We start from the raw sequence: 21261 nt of genomic DNA, 5'->3' as shown, positions 1-21261 counted from the left end.
TGCCATCCTTTCAAGGGAAAACAGGGAGGGGAAGTAAATGCTGGTTGCCACATCTCAAGAGTGAATGAAGAAAGCATGTAATATTAAAATAGAGTTACAAGGGAACACAATGCTTTCATTTTGTTGATGCAGGCCTGCATTTTATAGACCACATATTGCTTTAACTCTGCCTTGGCCAGTTTATTCCACGTAAATTACTATTTCCACTCCCCATGCATCACTCACTCTGTTGTTTCTCCTTCCAGCAGTTATTCCGCAAGTTTGCGATGAAATCTTCTTCCACATTCTGTTCCACCAACTTCAGGTTATGTCCTGTATACTCTGCCGCAAATTTATCTGCCACAAAATAATGCACCTTCAGTACCTCGGTCGTCCGTCTGTGAATGTGACCGGTAGACCTGCAAACAAATGGCAGCTCAGATTAGGAAACACTCACTATTGGTATTGTTTCTACCAAAACACAATAGCTTGAAAACCTGCTATAAAATGATGGAAACTCAGCTGGTCAGGGAGCATCTGTGGAGAGAGAAATGGTTAATATTTCGGGCGGAGGACTGCATATCAGTGTTATATAAAACACACATGTATTCTATTTTACACTGCAAATTAAGTCAATACATCTTTTCCTCACCTCTTCCAGTTTGTTGTTTAAAAATAACCTTTAGATACTTGAGGTGATGACTCTCCTGAGATAAAGGCTGGTACATAAAAACACTACCCAATTAATGGTCCCTTCTCACTGCTGAAAAATAACATCTGTGCGGTCAATTGCAAGCACAAACTCACATATTACACATGAGTTTTTAGAACAATATCCTGCCGATACTTTAAAAATTCATAATGAAATTAGATATTTAAATTAATATTTGATGGCTGAAAGTTGCAAGGAGGCAGGAAATGTCTTATTGCCAGTGACTGTGATGGGTGTTATTGCCACTCACATCTGCCGTTCTCCAATCTTCTGCTTCCTCCCTTCTTAAAAAGCGGGGTTATATTTGCTACCTTCTGGTCAATAGGTACCTTTCCAGAATCTACAGATTTACCAAAGATAACTCCCAATGTACCCACTATCTCTGTTGCTACTTCCTTCCAGAGAGATTTACAAAACTCTCAGTCCAGCTAATGGGTCAAATATGACCGAGTAATGAATACAAATTGCTTTTAGTCACATATAAGTGGAGGGACAGGGAGAATTGCAGAAGGACCTGGACAGGCTAAAAGAATGAGCAAAGAACTAACACATTACTGTATGCACATTGGCTGCAATGTTTCCTGCATTACAGCAAGACAGTCATAGAATCCTACAGCATGGAAACAGACCCTTCGGTTCAACCAGTCCATACTGACCATGTTTCCAAACTAAACCAGTCCACCTGCCTGAACTTGGCCCAGACCCTCCAAACATATTTTATCCATGTACTTATCTAAATGTCTGTTAAATGTTGTAACTGCACTCGCATCCACCACTTCCTCTGGAAGTTCATTCCATTCACTAACCATTGTGTTAAAAAAAAATTGCCCCCATGCCTTTTTAAAATATTTTCCTCTCTCACCCTAAAAATAAGCCCCTTCGTCTTGAAATCCCACAATTTGTGGGAAAAGACACCTGCCACTCACCTTATCTATACCCTTCATTATTTTATAATGCCGTTTAAGGTCACCTCTCAACCACCCACTCTCCAGTGAAAAAGTCTCAGCTTATCAAGCCTCGCCTTACAACTCAAACCCTCCATTCCCAGCAATATCCTGGTAAACCTCTTCCTTACCCTCTCAAGCTTAATGATATCCTTCCTAAAACAGGGAGACCAAAATCGGACATGAACTTTTGACGCTTCTACCCTGTTTGGTCCTGCCATCCACAAATACTGCACTTGTAGTCTTAAGCCACACTTGCAAAGCTCTCCAGAGTCTCTAACTTAAACTGGCAGCTACCTTAGCTTGTTCCCAAAATATCTCCACAGCTCTGTCACTCCACCTGTCAAAACATCCCTCAAAATCACATCTTTTCACTTTAAGTGATGGTTTCTCCCTTCCTGGATCAGTAAGTATTTTGTTGGCCTATAAAGCACCTTAAGACTTTGTTTATGTTAATGGTGCCATATGAATGCAGATTATTTACTAAACTCATTGAAGACACTTTGCAGGAGGAGAAATAACTTTAGGGTAAGGGATGCCCCTAAATGTTCTTCACTTCACACAACTAACTGGAATCAATGCTCATTAAAACCCTCAGTGCCTGCAAGGACTGTACAATAAAGGGTCCATGAAGACACTGCCACCTGTTTAACGTTTAGTGATTAAACCATCCTGAAAAAATTTCTGTCAAACCAAATTACTTCAATCTTCTTTCCAGTTTAACCAACATTCATGTTTGTTAGGTTGTTTAAGCTAAAGAACGGACTTGAGGTCCTCATGAAGCGGAACAAATGATCAGATTTTATCTAGCAGTGAAGGCTTTACTTACGGCCTGTAGCTCAGACTGTATGGAGGGCTCGACACCATCATTTGACTGATCACAGAGACGAGAATCAGAATCAAAATTGGCATCAGCTGTACAAAGAGTGCCAATCCACCCTGCTAAAGAAACAAGAAGCTAATTTAGATAACACAGAGACCAGTAATATTTAATTGGTACAAATGTCGTAAATACACAAACATAAGCATAGCAACATTTTCTGACTTAGTCTTGTCCATAAACACAAAAATATTCCCTAATTTCTAATAATCCTGAACCAGTCGTTGGCAACATATTTTTATAAAATTTATTCACAGGATCTGGATGTTGCTGGCTAGGCCAGCATTTATTGCTCATTCTTTTGAGAGGTAGTGATGAGCTGCCTTTGTGAATCACTGCATTGAAAGGGGGGTACACTGCTGTTAGGGAGGACATTTCAGGAATTTGTCTCAGCATCAGTGAAGGAGCAGCAATACCTTTCCAAGTCAGGATGGCATGGGGACTGTAGGTATGATGCTCCTATACACTTCGTTATATGTCATAGAGGTCACTGGTTTGAGATTTTGACAACCTGTCCAGTTCCTTCAAGAAACCCAGTGTCTTGCTTTTATCAAATTGTTTCATGAAAATCCTTTCAGAGTTAAGAAATGATTTCACCCAGAGGATAGTGGAAGTTTCGAATTCACTTCCTGAAAAGATGGTAGAGACAGAACACAACATTGCATGTAAACAAATACATGGATATCTGAAGCATCATAATCCACAGGGCTATGAATCAAGAGATGGAAAGTGAATTAAAGCTGGATAGCTTTTTTTTCATCTGGTGCAGATATGATCAGGTAAACAGCTTTATTTCATGTCATAAACTTTCTATGATTCTGTGGAACTCTGTGATGTAGTCTTCACAAGCAATACAGATATTTATCACACACTCCTGGTTGCCATGGATAGATTTGACAAGATGGAGTGGCTTGCTCAGTTGATTTAACCACATTGGTGTGGCACTGGAGTCACATTTAGATCAGGTAAGGATGACAGATTTTATTTTTCACATGGACGTGGATGAACAGTTAGATTTTTGTGAGAACTTTAAAGCATAACAGTGACTTTTACTCAGGTCTTTTAAAATTGAATTCCAATTCTCAAATTATTAGGGTGACCTGTGAACTCAAGTTCTCTGGATTTACAGAGTCTTGGTCAGTTCCCAACTGCAGCATGTGCGTTTGGTTTTGGGAACCACATCCAGGAAGAATACATTCGCCTGTAGGAAAGGAGAGGGGCGGGGGGGGGGGGGGGGGGGGGGGGGGGGGAGGGGCGGGGGGTGGGGGTAGAATCAGCACAGATTCACAAGAATGATACAGAGTTTAAATGTTACTTCCTGAGGAAGATACAGGAAAACATAGGTTTGATATTCAGGAATCCATTGATTTATATAAAGATCACAGTTAAAACTGCAAATAAAGTAACACTTGGAAAACAATTGGGAATGAAAGAGGGAAACCGCCCTCTTTAACTGTCCTTCCCGCCTATCCACTCCATCCTCCTCTCCGAGGGTAGCACTGTCACCCGCAACTTCATCTACCTATCGCATACCCAGCTACCTTCCCTCCACCCCCACACCTCTCCCCCATTTATCTCTCAGCCCCAGTGGCCACCCCTCATTCCTGATAAAGAGCTTATTCACGAAACGTCAATTCTTCTGCTCCTCGGATACTGCCTGACCAGCTGTGCTTTTCTAGCACCACACTCTTTGACTTCGAAATAATTCTAAAACCAACGTGTAAGCGAGTAGAAGTTGAAAAAAAAATGATAAATGCATTTCTACTCCTGTAAGAGATGCTCAGCTTCCTATATACTTCAGTGCTGATTTGAAAGGTTGCACAGCCTACATAGAGACACTAAGAACTCTGCAAAGAGCTCAAGTAATTAACTTTATTTCAGAAAAAAAAAGTAACTGAAGCCACCTTATGGAATCTTAAACCCTGGATGCTTGGTACAGCAATCAGAGCACAGCAAAGCTTAAAACATGCATGATTTCCCTTAAACAAAATGGCCCATAGCTTCCCAAATTAAAGGATGCTTGCATTTATGTAGAAACCGCCTAGAAAACTCCACACTTTTTCTTTGCAACATTTAATTATATCTTAAATGATTCCAACCATTTCATTCCACTATTATTAGAGTTTAAATTATTACATTAATATAGACTGGATAAACTTTATATCTATAAAAAGGAGCTTTCTTCAAAGTTGAGGGGCGATTTAACTGAAGTATTTGAAATTTTAGAAAGATTTGTAGGGTAGATGAATACAAAGATGCCGTTCACTCTAATGGGAGAGATCCAGAACAATTCTCCATGACCTGAAGCAGTCCAAATCCATGACAGCTTTTAGACAGAGATGGGATTAAAAATGTGATTTAAGCATCAAGTTTGAATGTTGTGAGAGGAAATGGGGAATGGGGGTTGAGCGTACAGTTCCTTCAAATAGTTGGCATAGCCAAGATGCATGTCTTTCTTCAGTGCTGCAAGATTTGTGTACTTACATCACCCTGCTGATCCCGTCGCTCAGGTCTATGGTAAGTGTAACGCATTCTCCCATTACTATATACATGGACATTGCCTGAGGAGGAGAGACGGTGCGTGGAAGAGAAGAAATAATAGGATGAAGAGGACATTCAACACGCTGATGAATTAGGTTAGAGTTGCTACGTCATTATCTTTATAAATGAAACTTAGAAAGCAATATTACATAGATTTGACAGTACAGAAACAGGCTATTCAGCTCAGCACATAGATGTGAGTGTTTCTGCTGAGCCTCATATAAACACTGAGCATCTAACCTCGTCAACATTGCCTTCTGTTGCCTTCCCCTTCAAACGCTTATCTGGCTTCTTAAATATATAATTTCTAGTCATCTGTGCTAGTAAGCTACATGATTGCACTGCTCCTGTATTTCTTTTACAATTTATTTGTGAGCATTTTATAATAACGTCCCTAGTTCTAGAGGCAGCAGTGCATAGCTATTGAACTTATACATACTGAAATGTAGCTGTTGTGCATCTTTAACATAAATCTGGATACTAAACGTGGGAACATTTCTGCATTGGCCCTATTTTAATGGAGTTTGGCACTTAATTGAATAACCATCTTTCTCAAATAATTTTCAACAATGTATTATCAAATCTTCACGTGTCCAGGAAAGAACCCATAAGTAAAATGACCAATATACATCTTTCATTTTTCCACCCACTATATGGATCTTTTATCCTTTGAAGCAAATGATTTAAACCTGTTTTCCTGATTTGAACTGATATTTCCAGCATCAATTTGAATTTGACTCAGAAATTTCCATTAACCAATGACAGCCAGATATTGGCAAGTTCAGCACAACATTTGCAAAGGTAATTGATTGACTAAAATATTAAAGATAAGTTAGGCAAGGGAACATTGTTCCCACTAGCTGAGGAGACACCCCATTTAAGATCTTTGGACGAGAAATACAGGAAGGATGTGAGACAAATGTTTTTAGCCAGCAAACAGTAACAGAAGGGCATTGATGATTTCAAAAGGAAATTGGATTGATTCTTGAAGGAAATAGAGGTTATTGGGGATAAAACAGAGAAATGGGATTAACTCAATGGGCAAAATAGCCTCCTTCTGCACAGTAAATACTCTAAATGGTACAGGAGAAGAGCAGGATGACAGGCTTTATAGAGCTTCAGCATGGAGTCAGTACTAATATAAACACAATAGATCAAATGCTGCCTCCTGGTTTCAAAAAAGGTTTAATATCAATTTCTATGTGGAGACAATAAGGTTTATCAGCTGGTTAAAGTTTATACCTAGCTTAAAGACCAATCTCTGTGAATAACTTTAACAGGAAAATAACTAATCAATAATGGTAATTCCTCAATGAATGTGACTATCAAACTTGTCTAACAGATAGTGACTCACTTCTATTTCTAGATAACACATTTGATGCACAGATTGACCTCAGGGATATTGTAACTAACTAAAACCAAAATTCCAACAATATTAGCAATAGCTTTTACCTCTAAGTTAACAGGTACTTTTGTAGTTAACAGGTATATATTGCAGTTAACAGATACTTCCTCAATTGCAACCAAAACGTACCAGAGGGAAATCCGCCACCGAAGAACATGTTGAAGAGGTCTTCAGGTGAGATGTCTGCCTCGAAACCTCGATGGTAGTCAGAGGCACCATGACTGTGTCTGTTAGCAGCCTGTTTCTCATCACCGTATAAGTCATACTGCTTCCGTTTCTCTGGGTTGCTTAGCACAGCGTATGCATTCCCAATAGCTAAAGGAAAGGAGCATTGGATCAGAGTTGTAAAGAGTCAGAGGAAACAAAGGATCTCTAAACCAAAGACCCCTCCCTCTAGGTGCCTGAAATAGCTATTCAGCATTCAAACCCAAACTATTAAATGATAATGTAACCCAAATTTCCAAGCACAGTGGTTCAATCGGGCAGCAAAAACATCTTTTTCAGAATTTTATTAGTTTTTTTTGCCTTACGGGGGGGCAGTAGATGTTCAGTCATTGAGTACAGTCAAGTCCCAATGATGGCCTAACATTTACAAATTTGCTTTTCCATGCAAAATGTACAGTACACCTTTTTGTGCACTCTATGTCCAATCTTAGTTTATATGCAGTTTTAAAGAAAAGAATTTTTAAAAAATTACTTCCTAGAATGGAATGCAACTCATATAGTTCATGTACAGTCTGCCACGTTTGGGCTTTACTTCAATCAAGTAAACGGTGATTTGCACAATGTAAGTCCACAAATGGTGGGGTTTGTGTACTAAAGGAATCAAGGTCTAGATTGGGAAGATGGGACTTAATGGAGGAATCAGCAGTGATCTTGCTTCCTGGTGAAGCAAGCTAAAGAAGCCAAACGGTCTTCTCCTGCTCTTATTTCTGATGAGGTCAAAAAGATTTACTTTGACCAACAGAAGAAATATGGAACAAAGTCCCAAATCCCTCCCTTCTTGTAACCTCCTCCTCCAACAATTTTACATGATCTGAGAATTTCAAAACCTTTTTCACACCATGTTTGAAACAGCACAAAACAGATATGACTGTTAAAGGAGTTTTCAGCCCATCTGGGCTCACTCAAGCAGAAAGAAGCCGCAAACTCTGGCACAGCATCCAGCTTTAATAGGCACCTTCTTGACTTTGCTCCATAGGAGTCTTCTAGAAAGGATGCAGGTCCCAAGTCCACCTCAGCCTGACTGAACTCCATGCTATTGGCTCTAGTCTCTTCTACACTGGCCACCCAACCAATGGAGTTAACCAGCATCCTCCCCCACAAAGTGTCCAAGTTAGTGTGCCAACATGTATTTTAACATGCACGTTGTGGACCAGAGCTATGAATAGTGACGGTGGAGACTCCAACTTTCAATCCATTACAAGGCTGACCCAGGAAACTTCCTTGCTCTTACCACCTGAGATTAGCACAAGTTTACAGGTTGAATACTCAACCTGTTTTGGCTGTTTTACAGATAGATTTGTTCTTGGCTGGCAATGAAATTTGGAGCTTCTGGCACAGAGGTAGGAGCCACAGCAGTTACTGGACAGGGAACTTCAGCTGTTTCCTCTGCCACAGATGCTGCCTACAGTTGGAAGTTTTCAAAGACCTCCTTTTTTATTTTAGTCACGAGCATCTTCAATATCTTGCTTTAGTTTTAGGTCAGAAGGAGAGTTTATTTTGGGGATGAATAAGAATACTTGTGTGAATTTGAGGTGTAGAACCCGACTGTCTGTCCTGTATTCTCAGGCTCTGTGTCTCCTGGCTTCTTTTCCTTGGACTTTGACTGAGCCTGTAATAACTGGAAGTACGTGGAAAGGCCACTGCTCAGTCAATCTAATTTTCAACACTTTGAGCAACTTCTGGAATTGATGTCCAAAATCACAATCATAGGTTTTTGTTTTTTTTGGCTTATCTTTCAGGCTTTTAACTGGCCTGTAAGACTAGTTCTATGGATTCGTTTGTTTGATAACATGCACATATCTGAATCAGAAGGTAGTTGTTTTGAGTCTCACTCCAGGAAACATTAAGCAAAGGATCTGCCTGTTTTTCCTGATGAAGATCTGGATTCAACAACATGACGAGGAGCAGATCCTGTCTTGATCAGGAACCTTCCTTCCAGCAAACATCAAAAAATATATTATTTAAAGTGTTCAATTATCTTATTGGTGTTTGTGGGATCTTTGGAATTATTGCCAAGGTTGGTTCCCTTTCATCAATAAGTTCTTCCTTTCAGTGATGACATCCAATGGAATTATAAACATTCTTTTGCTAAAGTGATTTACACTGGAAGTCTGACACCAGCTGGATGTCCACTCACCTTTGAATGCCTCTGTAGCTCCTGGTGCCTGGTTCTTGTCAGGGTGAAACTTTAGAGCCAGTTTTCTGTAGGCTTTCTTCAGGTCCTCTTCTGTTGCATCTTTACTTAACCCTAGGATTTCGTAGTAATCCTTACACTTTTTTATTCTGTACAGCAAGCAGGAAACACAGCAATATTTCAGTATCCCATGAATAAACATAGTCAGATCAACATGAGGAATTAAACTATTCTGATGGAGATAGTGCACTTCTGGCACAAAGAATGAGGAGATGCAAAATAAACAAAGTGGTACAAATGTAAAGGGAGAGCAAGCATCGAGAGGCCTAGGGATAAACATACAGAGGTTCCTATAAGTGACAGGACAAGTTGGGAAGGCCATTTAAACTAAACATAAAATGGTTCTTCACTAAACAGGAGAAAAAGGAAAGTAAGTTATGTTTAACTGTGTCTGATCTAGGCAAACCATTCTAGGAAGGACATCAAAACAATAACAAGAGTGCAGAGGGTATTTATTAGAATGTTCTCGTGGATGATTAAAAGGATTGCTTTTCTTGGAGTAGATAAGGTCAAGGAGACATTCTGTGGAGGTGTTCAACACCTGGAAAGAATTTAAAAGAGTAAACAGAAAGAAAATGTTTCCTGTGGCTGAAGGATTTATGGACAGAAAACAGAGATTGGGAGTGAGTTATGATGATCTGGAGTACTTTGCCTAAAAGGGCAATGGAAACTCCCAGGAGGACCAGTTCCACCACAGAACACACCAGATGGCCTCCTTCTTTAGAGACCGCAATTTCCCTTCCCACCAGGTTAAAGATGCCCTCCAACCCATCTCATCCACATCCCGCACCTCTGCTCTCAGACCCCACCCCTCCAACCGTAACAAGAACAGAACGGCCCTGGTGCTCACCTTCCACCCTACCAACCTTCGCATAAACCAAATCATTCGCCGACATTTCCGTCACCTCCAAACGGACCCCACCACAGGGATATATTTCCCTCCCCACCCCATTCCGCCTTCCACAAAGACCGTTCCCTCCGTGACTACCTGGTCAGGTCCATGCCCCCCTACAGCCCATCCTCCCACCTGGCACCTTCCCCTGCCACCGCTGGAACTGCAAAACCTGCGCCCACACCTCGTCCCTCACCTCCATCCAAGGCCCTAAAGGAGCCTTCCACATCCATCAGAGTTTTACTTGCACATCCACTAATAAAATCCAATGGAATATTGTAGCCGTTGCTCCCAATGCGGTCTCCTCTACATTAGGGAGACTGGACGCCTCCTAGCAGAGTGCTTAATGGAACATCTCCGGGACACCCGCACCAATCGACCACACCGCCCTGTGGCCCAACATTTCAACTCCCCCTCCCACTGTGCCGAGGACATGGAGGTCCTGGGCCTCCTTCACCGCCGCTCCCTCACCACCAGACACCTAGAGGAAGAACGCCTCATCTTCCTCCTCAGAACACTTCAACCCCAGGGCATCAATGTGGACTTCAACAGTTTCCTCATTTCCCCTTCCCCCACCTCACCCTAGTTCCAAACTTCCAGCTCAGCACTGTCCCCATGACTTATCCTACCTGCCTATCTTCTTTTCCACCTATCCACTCCACCTTCATCCCCTCCCCGACCTATCACCTTCATCCGCTCCCCCGCTCACCTATTGTACTCCATGCTACTTTCTCCCCACCCCCACCCTCCTCTAGCTTATCTCTCCACGCTTCAGGCCTTTATTCCTGATGAAGGGCTTTTGCCCGAAACGTCAATTTTGCTGCTCCTCGGATGCTGCCTGAACTGCTGTGCTCTTCCAGCACCACTAATCCAAAAAAAAAAGAAACCAAGTCAACAGTAACTTGCAAAAGAAAATTTTGTACTTGAGGGAGGGGAGGGGTTTGCAGAGTTAAAGGGCAAGTGCAAGGCAATGGGATGAATTAGTTAGTGCTTTAAAAAAATGTCGGCAGAGACACATTGCGTCAAATGGTGAGCTGATTTCACACTACAGCTTTTACATGAGTATTCTGAATGGTTTAGATCAATCATCAGAATGCAGCTGAATTGACAGCGTTGCCTTGGAATCACTTGCATTTATCATCGTCCAACTTGTCTGTCGTCTCTATGGGAATTGTGTCTACCTGTGTTTCCCATCAGTCTTGCCACTGGCATTGTAATAGAGGCGGCAAAGTTCTGAAATGCCTCAAAATTTGGTCAAATAATTATGTTTAACAAATGGACTTTATCCCATTGTTGATGACTGGTGGCAACAGAACCCCACATGTGTACACTTTAGATATAAGCGTCAAGTTCTTCCGCATGGGTGAAACGTTCAGGAGAAGTAGCTGATCATTTTAAGTCAGGGAGAGGGATCCCAACAATCCTGTGATGTGAAGGTGGCAGTGTTGGATTGGGGTGGACAAGTCACATGACACCAGATTATAGTCCAAAATAACAAGATTTCGGAGGGCTGCTCCTTCACCTGGCAAAGGAGTAGGGCTCTGAAAGCTTGTGATTTCAAATAAACCTGTTGGACTATAATCTGGCGTTGTGTGACTTCTGACCTTGCCCAACAATCCTAAGGAGAAAGTGAGGACTGCAGATGCTGGAGATCAGAGCTGTAAATGTGTTGCTGGATTTCTGAAGAAGGGCTCATGCCCGAAACGTCAATTCTCCTGTTCCTTGGATGCTGCCTGACCTGCTGCGCTTTTCCAGCAACACATTTTCAGCAACAATCCTAATCAAAGCTTTTGAAAGTACAGCATGAATTGCAGAGAGCTAGCCAGTAGGTTCTGATGAAGCATCCCAGGCTCATCTCCCCTCAACCTTACGAGAAAAGAACATATGGCACAGTGATCTTTTCCTGCTCCCTGGTCACTCTTGCATCTCTACCTCTTCACGGCCTCAAACTGATCTGGAGTGTAATTTTTTGCCGTCTCTCCTGTTGCCTCCCCGGATCCAGAGCTGGAACATGTGGTTCTTTTCCTTTGGTGACACTCCGATGAATCTGTGGTGTCTGACGGGGTGAAGTTACCAGACGGATGGCCGTTTTGCGTCATGGATTCTATCAAGTCTGGAAAGAAGAGAAAGAAAAAGGTGTTACTCTGAAGGCAAGGTCCAGAAGCATTACACCTGCAGAGAGACTTGTGACAGACTTTTGGATGAGCGTTTCACTAAATCTGAATATAATAATTTACTTACATTAACTCAAAACAGAAATAGAAAAAGATTCTCCCAACTATTTTTTCCCATTTATTTATGCAACTCCACTATACATCAGTATTAAAAAAAAGGTTCTCTTATGGATCAAACAGAACAGCTGTTTGACCCTTGTTTGAGCGCCTTTAAGAGCTACATTCATGTAAAAGAAAAACTGTGATGTTCCTTCACCAACTTAATTTATTTTACTCCTCTCCATTGTTTCCTGCCCTTTTTGTTTTGATGTCTGCTACTGCTACATTGTCCCTGACGGAAATGATCGCAGTTTGGGTGATTGGTAATTGCTGAATTGGTGTTTAGATTAGATTAGATTACATTACATTACATTACAGCGTGGAAACAGGCCCCTCAGCCCAACAAGTCCACACTGACCCGCTGAAGCGCAACCCACCCATACCCCTACATTTACCCCTTACCTAACACTACAGGCAATTTAGCATGGCCAATTCACCTGACCTGCACATCTTTAGACTGTGGGAGGAAACCGGAGCACCCGGAGGAAACCCACGCAGACACGGGGAGAACGTGCAAACTCCACACAGTCAGTCACCTGAGGCGGGAAATGAACCCGGGTCTCAGGCACTGTGAGGCAGCAGTGCTAACCACTGTGCCACCGTGCTGCCCATAAAATAAGACTTAAAAAAGAGCTGTGTTGTTCCCCCAGTGAGGAACTGGCTTCCGGACAGAGAAAGGTGCTAATCTGTACGTTTACAATAAGACACTTGTAAATATCAAAGCCTTTTGCTGTCTAATACAATATATTTCGAACTGAGATGAGGAGGAATTTCTTCAGAGGATGGTGAAACTGTGAAACTCACTGCCACAGAAGGCTACGGAAGCCAAGTCATTGAGTATATTTAAGGCAGAGATAAATGGGTTTTTGATGAGTAAGGGGATTAAAGATTATGAGGAGAAGGGGCTTGAGAAACTTATCAGCCATTATTGAACGGCTGAGCATAAATTAATGGGCTGAATGGCCTAATTCTGCTCCTATTTGTTTTGGCCTACTGTTTAAAAAAAATCTTGGTTTGTTAAACACTCATTCTCATTCCTGAACACAAAAGCTGGTATCCCTGAACACAACATTCAGAATTTGTTTCCATATTTCTGGTGAGGATGTTTTGGAATGCATGAAAATCAACTTGATGTTCAGATCATTATTCTGCAATTTGAGAGACTCTCTTGTATGTAAGCAGTGGGAGCCTGAGATGTTTCATTTGTGACCGTACAGATTGAAAATAAAAGGTTAAGTCACCAAAGCTGATTGGTGGGGAGGTTAACCTGAGGGAACCATGCCTCACACAAGGTGTGAGGTTGAGAAACTGGGACCTTCATGGTAACCTCAGCACATGCAAGAATTGAACCCATGCTGTTGACATCACACTGCATCATAAACCAGCTGTCCAGCCAACTGAGCTAACAAACAGAAGATATAATACATCTACTCAGTGAGCCTCTGATGTCTCTTCAGGCACAGTATCCTTGTGCAGGGAGCTCTCAGCTCCTGCCAAATTCAAATCAATTATATATCAGAAATTTGGGTCACTGTGATATCTGTAAAATTGATTCCAAAAGAAATTAAGAAAGCTGCAATACGCACTCACTCTCAACCTTTCTAGTTAAGTGTTGCTCCAGTTCAGTTAGAATCGAAGAAAATTATTTTCAGTTTTCCTCTGAGAGAAATGCTATAATACTACAGAATGCATGTCACAGCAGATCATTATTTGCGTATTAACTGAATGATAGAAATAAATTCCTCTTAATATGATCTAATGCAGGTTGCTTTTGTGAATATTTTATCCAGGAACAGTATGTGCTCATGAAGTCATACATTGAAGCAACAAGTCTCTGGTTTATTGATAGCATTCCTACATCCAGCACTGAAGGCAATAGGATCAGCCCCACTTCAGATGGTCTGGAAAGTAGAGATTAAAATATGTATTCTAAATATTGGATTGACATCAAACAGGAGACTCACACCTGGATAGAAGATTGACTGGCTTAGGAGAAATGTTTTTCATCAAGCAATTCAGGAAAGTTGGAGGTGAGTCCCATTTCAGACACTTCAGCTAAGCATAAAGCGAGACCCTCAGTTCTGAATATTGGGTTGATGTCCATTATTTTGATGGCTGCAGATAAGCCTCCCCATCTATCATCAAGTACAAGTGAGGTTTTTTAGACTTGGTTGAAGCTCACTTAAGAGAAGACACTCTGAAAATAGAAATTGCAAAGGTGGAAACAAACTGAGCTATCTGCCCCTTGAAAGACTTGTATCATAACATCCCTACAGTGCAGAGAGGACATTCGGCCCATCAAGTCTACACCAACCCTCCAAAGCCCCTCCTCCGTCCTATCCCTGCATTTACCATGGGTAATCCATTTAGCCTGCACACCCCTGAACACTATGGACAATTTAGCATGGCTAATCCACTGTGCCACATCTTTGTTGACCCTGGGAGGAAACTGGAGCACCTGGAGGAAACGCTGGAGACATAGGGAGAATGTGCAAACTCCACACAAACAAAGTCACCTAAGGCTGGAATCAAATCCGGATTCTGGGTGTTGTGAGGCAGTAGTGCCAATCACTGAGCCACCACGCTGCTGGACTTGCTTTCAGAAAGAATATAACCAATGCACAAACACAGAAGTGATGCTCAGGGGTGCATACACACAATTAAAATCAAAAGTGAAGGAACAACTGTCAACAATTCTAAAAGCAGCCTTTATGCAAATAAACATTGAATTAAATATATTTATGCCTACTCCCTGCACCTCCAAAAGATGTCCGGCCGCTTGTATGCCTCAGTGCTGATTCCGTAAATTGCACAGCCTACATAACAGCACAGCCTTACAATGAGCTCATGTAAATGCCATTATTTCAGATTACTTCTAAGTAATTTCAAATCCTGTTATTAGTCTAGAACTTTGGTTAAGCAAACAGAACCAAATATATTTTAATGTCTCTACAACAAAACAACCTGAAACTTACCAAAAATGAAAGGATGGTTGTGTTTATGCAGAATCCATCTGGTAAGACATCAGCACTGAAGGTATGCTGAGCCAAAAAGATGTGTGTTCAACTCCCACTCAACAGACATTCTGGTGCAGTACTAAGGGAATGGTAAACTGTCAGAGGCGCCTATTTTTTGGAAGAGTTGTTTAACTGACGTCATGTCTAGCCTTTCAGGTGTATGCGAAAGATTCCATGCCACTGATTGAAGAAGTGCAGGAGAAATTTCTCCAGTGCGCTGGGCAATATTTATCCCTTAATCAGCATCACAAAGACAGATGATCTGGTCATTATTACATTGCTGTTTGTGAGAGCTTGCTGTCTGCAAATTGACTGTCATTTTTCCTACAATATAACATGACATGGTGCATTGTCGGCTTTGATTCACTTGGGAAGGACGGAGGAGATAAAAGGTGCCAAATAAATACAGATCATTAAATATGCCAAAGCTTTTTGTCCTGCTACAGTCAAGGTCTAAAGAGTAGAATTGAAGTAAGTTGTACAAACTATACTTGTATTCACCTGAATTTCAAAACAATGATCTAATCAAGGTATTTAAAATAATGAAGGGGTTTCGGTTGAGTACATACAGAGCTAACCATGTCCTCTGATAGAGTAACCAAAATAAAAAGGGAAGCTATCTTAAAATTAGAGCTAGATTGTTTGGGCCTGAAGTCAGAAAGCCCTTTCTCACACAAGGGTAGTGAAAATCTAGGTTCGGGAATGAAAGAGAGGGGTAGGGTGAAAAGTGAAGTTGAACTGCAGACCTAACCAAATGGTGGAACTGGCTCAAGGGGCTGAATGGCCTCCTGCTGTTCCATTGTTTTCACCATTACTACAGACAGAGAAACACAGAAAAAGATTTCAGCCTGCTTCCCCATTCAATGTGATTACGACTGATCATATAATTCTGTACCCACTTTAGCCCTAAAAACGTTATCTATCTCCTTGGTGAAAACATTCAATGTTTTGGTGTCAACCACTTTTTGTGGCAGAGAATTTCAGAGACTCAGCACTCTCTGGGTGAAGAAATTTCTCCTCATCTCAGTCCTCATGGCCTACCCCATATCCTTCGACTGTGACCCCTTGTTCTGGAATCCCTGGTCATCGTGAACATTCTTCCTGCATTCACGCTGTCTAGTCCTGTTAGAACTTTATAGTAAACAGGCCAAAGTGTTGATTATGTTTTGTATGAACGGTTTTCTGAAATTAGTGCTAAATTTATCTTAGTTTGAGCATGTGCCCACTTGACTCCCTCATTACTGTATTTACTTGGAAGCAATATGCTGCACTAGCTTTTCCAAACCTTTAATTATTCTGTAAACTCAGTCATCTTTAAAATACCTCTTTACACTTTTGAAAAGACCAAATTCTTCTGGGCTTTCTCAATTTCTCAGATCTGTCATATCAGTTGGCTATGTACTCAACCGAATCCCTTCATTATTTTAAATAACTTGATTAGATCATCGTTTTGAAATTCAGATGAATACAAGCATAGTTTGTACAACTTACTTCAATTCTACTCTTTAGACCTTGACTGTAGCAGGACAAAAAGCTTTGGCATATTTAATGATCTGTATTTATTTGGCACCTTTTATCTCCTCCGTCCTTCCCAAGTATATCAAAGCCAACAATGCACCATGTCATGTTATATAAACCGCTTATCCCGTTGGCTGAAGGAGAGTTGGCCAGGACAAAGAGAGAGATGTCCACTCTGTTCAACTACTGCCAAGGAACCAGGGACTTAGGTTTCAACAAGCAAGTGGAGGACTCAACAATACGTGGAACTAGACTCAAGTTGGTCAGGCCAGTGTAGGTATTAATTTCCCTTTCCAGACAACAGTGAATTAGTTTGGGTTTCCATACCTTTCTCATTACTTTCTCACACTAGCCAAAGATTTTGAAAAATCTGCTTCACAACTTGCAACAGTGAGATTGAAACTCAAGACCTGAGATACCAGATCAGTACCATCATCATGAGGCTGCTGGACCCATGCTCAAATGGACTTGGCCCTTGCCCGTTAAGCACTGGAGAAGGCTCTCACTGGGCTAGTAATCCAGAACCTCAGCCTAATGTCCTCGGGACTTTGTTTGAATTCCATTATGGCAAGATGACAAAATTTGAATTCAATAAAAATCTGTAAGTTAGCCTGTTGACAACCAAGCAACCACAGTCAACTGCTGTGGAAAACAGTCTGGTTTACTAATGCCCCTCAGGAAAGGAAATCTGGCATTCGTACAGAGTCTGGCCTCAACATGATTCCAGACTCACAGCAAGGACAGCGATTCTTAATAGTCTCCTTTTGTTAGAAATGGGGTAAAGTGTTGTTTTTGCAGATATAGAAAAAGCATACAGAAAAGGGGTACAGCAAGAGAACTATTAACTCTGCAGGTATTTAGGGAAGAGTATCTCTACTTTTCAATGTATAATTGTGGTTAATTAAATACTAACTTTGGTGTGTAATTATTATCGCAAATAAGTTATTTTCGAAAATTCTTTTCAGCAAAAAGCTGAGATAACCGAAATGCTTGGGCTATACAAAATGATACAAGTTAATGAAATGTCCGAGGATGGAATGTACCAGCAGAATTGATACAAAATGTTAAAACAGATCTTGATGTACTGTCGACAAAATAATGTGTGTGTCAGCACTTACAGAGAGGAAGGTTGCCAACCTGGGGAAGGGAGCAATGGACGTGGAGCATAGATGGGCAGAGGCAAAATACTAAGAGAGATTGGGTAATGCAAGAGTCGGGAGAGGTGACCTCAACCAGCTCAAAAGTATAACTGTATAGTAGTTTGAATAATCATGACTTCAATTGCTTTCTGTAATTGGGGTCCTTTCTTGCAAGATCGTAGAATAAATTGTCTTGTTTCCAGCTTTGGTGGTCTCGTATAATTTTATTAAGTTTGTTTCTTACAGATTTGGGGGCTCGTCCGTGATCCCAAGCTCTGGTCACTCGGCAATTTCGGAAAAAATTGGAGAATGTGCACCCCGCTGATTTCGGCGGTCTCTACTTTCCCCTATTGCCGCGGTGGCTCAGGCAAGTGAGATCTGGACTGAGAGACCCTGGAAACAAGACATGTAGATGTGACGCGGCGGGTTCGGTCGGGTAACTCTTGTGCACAAGACCCGGGTAAGAAAAAGGTCTTAAATAAGTATTATCCGGGCGACCAGGGTAGGCAGCGGGTTTTGTTTTGTTGTCAGTCTTTGCCACGAGCGAGGCGCACTAAGACATGGTGGGTTGGTCAGGTAACTCTTATGGACTTAAGACCCGCATTCGGGGGCAGCCAGGATTTGCAGCAGCACTTGCTGTTTTGCTGTGGTTCTAGTTGCGCTGAGACGTGGTATTTTGTCAGGTAACTCTTATGTACACAAGACCGATCTAGATTTGCAGCGACATTTGTTGTTGGTCTTTGCCATGGACAAGGTGAACTAAGATGTGGCGGGTTGCCATGGGCGAGGCGCATGGAGACACGGGGGTTTGGTCGGGTAACTCTTATGAACTTAAGACCTGCATTCGGGCAGCCGGGATTTGCAGCATTACTTGCTGTTTCGCCGCGGTGCAAAGGACACCAAGACGTGGTGGTTCGGTCGGGTTACTCTTATGTACATAAGACCCAGGTAAAGGTAAATTTCGGGCGACCTAGATTGACAACAGTTTTTGCTGTCTGGAATTGCCATGGGGCAGGGCGTGCTGATGTGACCAGGTAACTCTTGTGCACAGACCAAGGTATGAAAATTGACCTCTAAGTATTACCTTGGTGGTCGGTTCCGTACGAGAAGTATGGGGGAATTGGCAACTTAAAAAAATAGAGAATAATTGGCTAGATTAATCTAATGAGTAAGGTGTCTACCTGATTCGATCACCCAGCCTTAGACTGGTTGTTAAGAGGGGAAATCCCCCACGTGAAGGTCAGGACCCTGAAGTGGATGCTGAAGAAGGTGACACCGAACCTCAGTAAGGTTAATTAAATTACATAAAGAAACGGCCGAGTATTGAAATAGGAAATAATATTAGTGATTTGAGTGTATAAGGAGAAACTAAAGGGATGTCTGAGGACCGCATTCCAACGGACAGCCCTTTAGGAAAAATGTTACGAGATTGGAAATATAATCCTCGGACGCGAGGAAAGGATAAAAAACAAATTATAAAATGCCAATAGAAAACAGCCTTACAGTCAGGAGGAATCAGATTATGCTTCGTGTCAGGAGGGCTAGTAGCTGAAGGGCTATTGAGGGTACACTTCGTAACTAACTTGTAGCCAGACATCCAGAAAAATATTCAAAACCAAGAGGAGTCATTGCAGGAAGCTCAAAGTGTCTGTGAATTACAGTGGCTCTGTGTGTGTGTGTGTGTGTGTGTGTGTGTGTGTGTGTGTGTGTGTGTGTGTGTGTGTGAGAGAGTGAGAGAAAAGAGCTGTACAGCTAGTAGAAAGTTTAACCCTTGGTGATTCAGTCTGAATGCACATTTGTTTGTTGGTGATTGAATGTTCCCTGGAGCTTGAGATCCGGGATTGTTTTGAATCTGATTTCTATTATGGAAATTTTAACATGATTTCTTTTAAGGTTAAGGATTTTGCAAGCTTATGAAATAAAATGTTAACTCCTGCCTGCTCTTTTTACAGGTCATGGCTACCTTACTATTAGTTTCTAACTAATCTCTTTTATCCTTACATAAAAGCGATTTGCGGAGGACAGTTGAAGTCTCAGCTCAACATTAGATTGAAATAAATCAAAAAAAAGAAAATCCTATGGTTAAAATCGGTGACCTTGGATTCGGCCATTATTCATGCATTAGAAGTTTTTTTTTAAACGACCTATAGCATTGTAATTGAGCAATGACTGGTCAGGACTACTTAAGAAAACTAATTTTGGATCAAGGGACTAAATTATAGTAATTATAGTGGATTTCAAAGTTGGGAACTGTATGCATTTTACATTTTAAATATTAAACACTGAATAATTGAATTTATAATACATACACAAGTAAGATTCCTAAATGTATATTTAGGAACAGGCTTTGAAGTTAGACAAGCATAAATTGATATTTGAGATTACAGGGAGCAAGAAATATTGCAATATTTCTTTTTTAAAAAATCAAGGTCTAAACAAAACATTGGGTGATAAGGAATGACCATGAGGTTGCCCTAAAGCTGTTCAATTGGTTAAATCAGCTCAGCAATTGATCTGGCAACGTAACATGAGAAGCAGAAAGAAAAGGACAAAAACTAAAACGAGAAGGAAACCGGAATGGTGGCGGGCAGCATGTTGAAAATAAAGGGAAGAGAAGAGATTGGGGAGGAGATGTTAAGGGGTCTGGTAGACAGGAACAAGGATCAAAGTGGAAATCCCCACAGGTGGGATGTTATTACTGTGGAAAGACAGGTCACTTTATGAGAGAGTGTCCAGATCTGAAAAAGGAAGTAAAGGCAGTGTCGTTTATGAACCTTGATGAAAATTAGGGGTGTCAGGAGGTCCTGCCTCCGGGGACCCACCAGGAACTCTTGATAAATTTAAAAGTGGGACCTTACAAAGAGGACGTAGTTTTCCGAGTCGATACGGGGCAGCAAGGTCATCCTTAAAATTTAAGCCCAAGGGAGTGGGAATGAAAATGTTAATTGGATTATGGCGACAGTTTTGTGATGAGAGGCATGAAGAGTCAGTTTTGCGCTCATGATGAGATATTGCCACCAAATTGGGGATTGAATTAACCACAAATGGTGCGATGGAATCTGTTGAGGTTCTTAAAAATGAATGTGCTCGAGCAAAAAACAATTACAGGAACAGAATGAGAAGTTGCTAGTGACTGGTAAACAAACAGAACTGCGCGATTACAGTTGTTAAAATGTCTTAGTCACTTGTTGCATTTCCACCCTGAATTATATAGTATATATAATTAATATTTATAATAAATCGATTGTGATAGCCTGAATCAATATTAATTGGCAGGATTCCTTCATACATTCTCAGTGACCTGTCATATTGATTCATGGTTAATTTAAAACATGAACTGCATTAATTCATTGTTAATTAAAGAATGGAAAGCTACATTACTGGCCAGAGTGTGTGCAGGCAGTGGCAGCAACAGCCTTATTGGTAGAGGAGAGTCGGAAACTTACTTTTAGGGGAGCCTTAGCAGTCAGCAGCCCACATCAGGTACGGTCAGGAGAAGAAAGGAGCATGATTAGAAGAGCTGCTCTGAGGGAATGGAAAAG

The 21261-nt window shown here is 41.3% G+C and overlaps 1 protein-coding gene across 2 annotated transcripts in view; it reads right to left on the bottom strand.

The window, feature by feature from the left end:
* dnajb12a (DnaJ heat shock protein family (Hsp40) member B12a) overlaps positions 1-21261 on the bottom strand; it is a 29012-nt gene that overhangs the window by 1761 nt on the left and 5990 nt on the right. The window contains exons 2-7 of one of the 2 annotated variants that reach the window (XM_072583524.1): positions 11705-11885; positions 8824-8969; positions 6591-6776; positions 5000-5076; positions 2465-2577; positions 226-398 (exon numbers count right to left, since the gene is read on the bottom strand). In XM_072583524.1, coding sequence (XP_072439625.1) covers positions 226-398; positions 2465-2577; positions 5000-5076; positions 6591-6776; positions 8824-8969; positions 11705-11885 — 876 coding nt within the window. The remainder of the gene's footprint in view (positions 1-225; positions 399-2464; positions 2578-4999; positions 5077-6590; positions 6777-8823; positions 8970-11704; positions 11886-21261) is intronic. The other variant, XM_072583525.1, reaches the window with a different exon arrangement.

This window comes from Chiloscyllium punctatum, chromosome 13 (genome assembly GCF_047496795.1).
Source record: "Chiloscyllium punctatum isolate Juve2018m chromosome 13, sChiPun1.3, whole genome shotgun sequence".
Taxonomy (NCBI): domain Eukaryota; kingdom Metazoa; phylum Chordata; class Chondrichthyes; order Orectolobiformes; family Hemiscylliidae; genus Chiloscyllium; species Chiloscyllium punctatum.
This window is presented reverse-complemented; position numbering and strand designations above follow the sequence as displayed.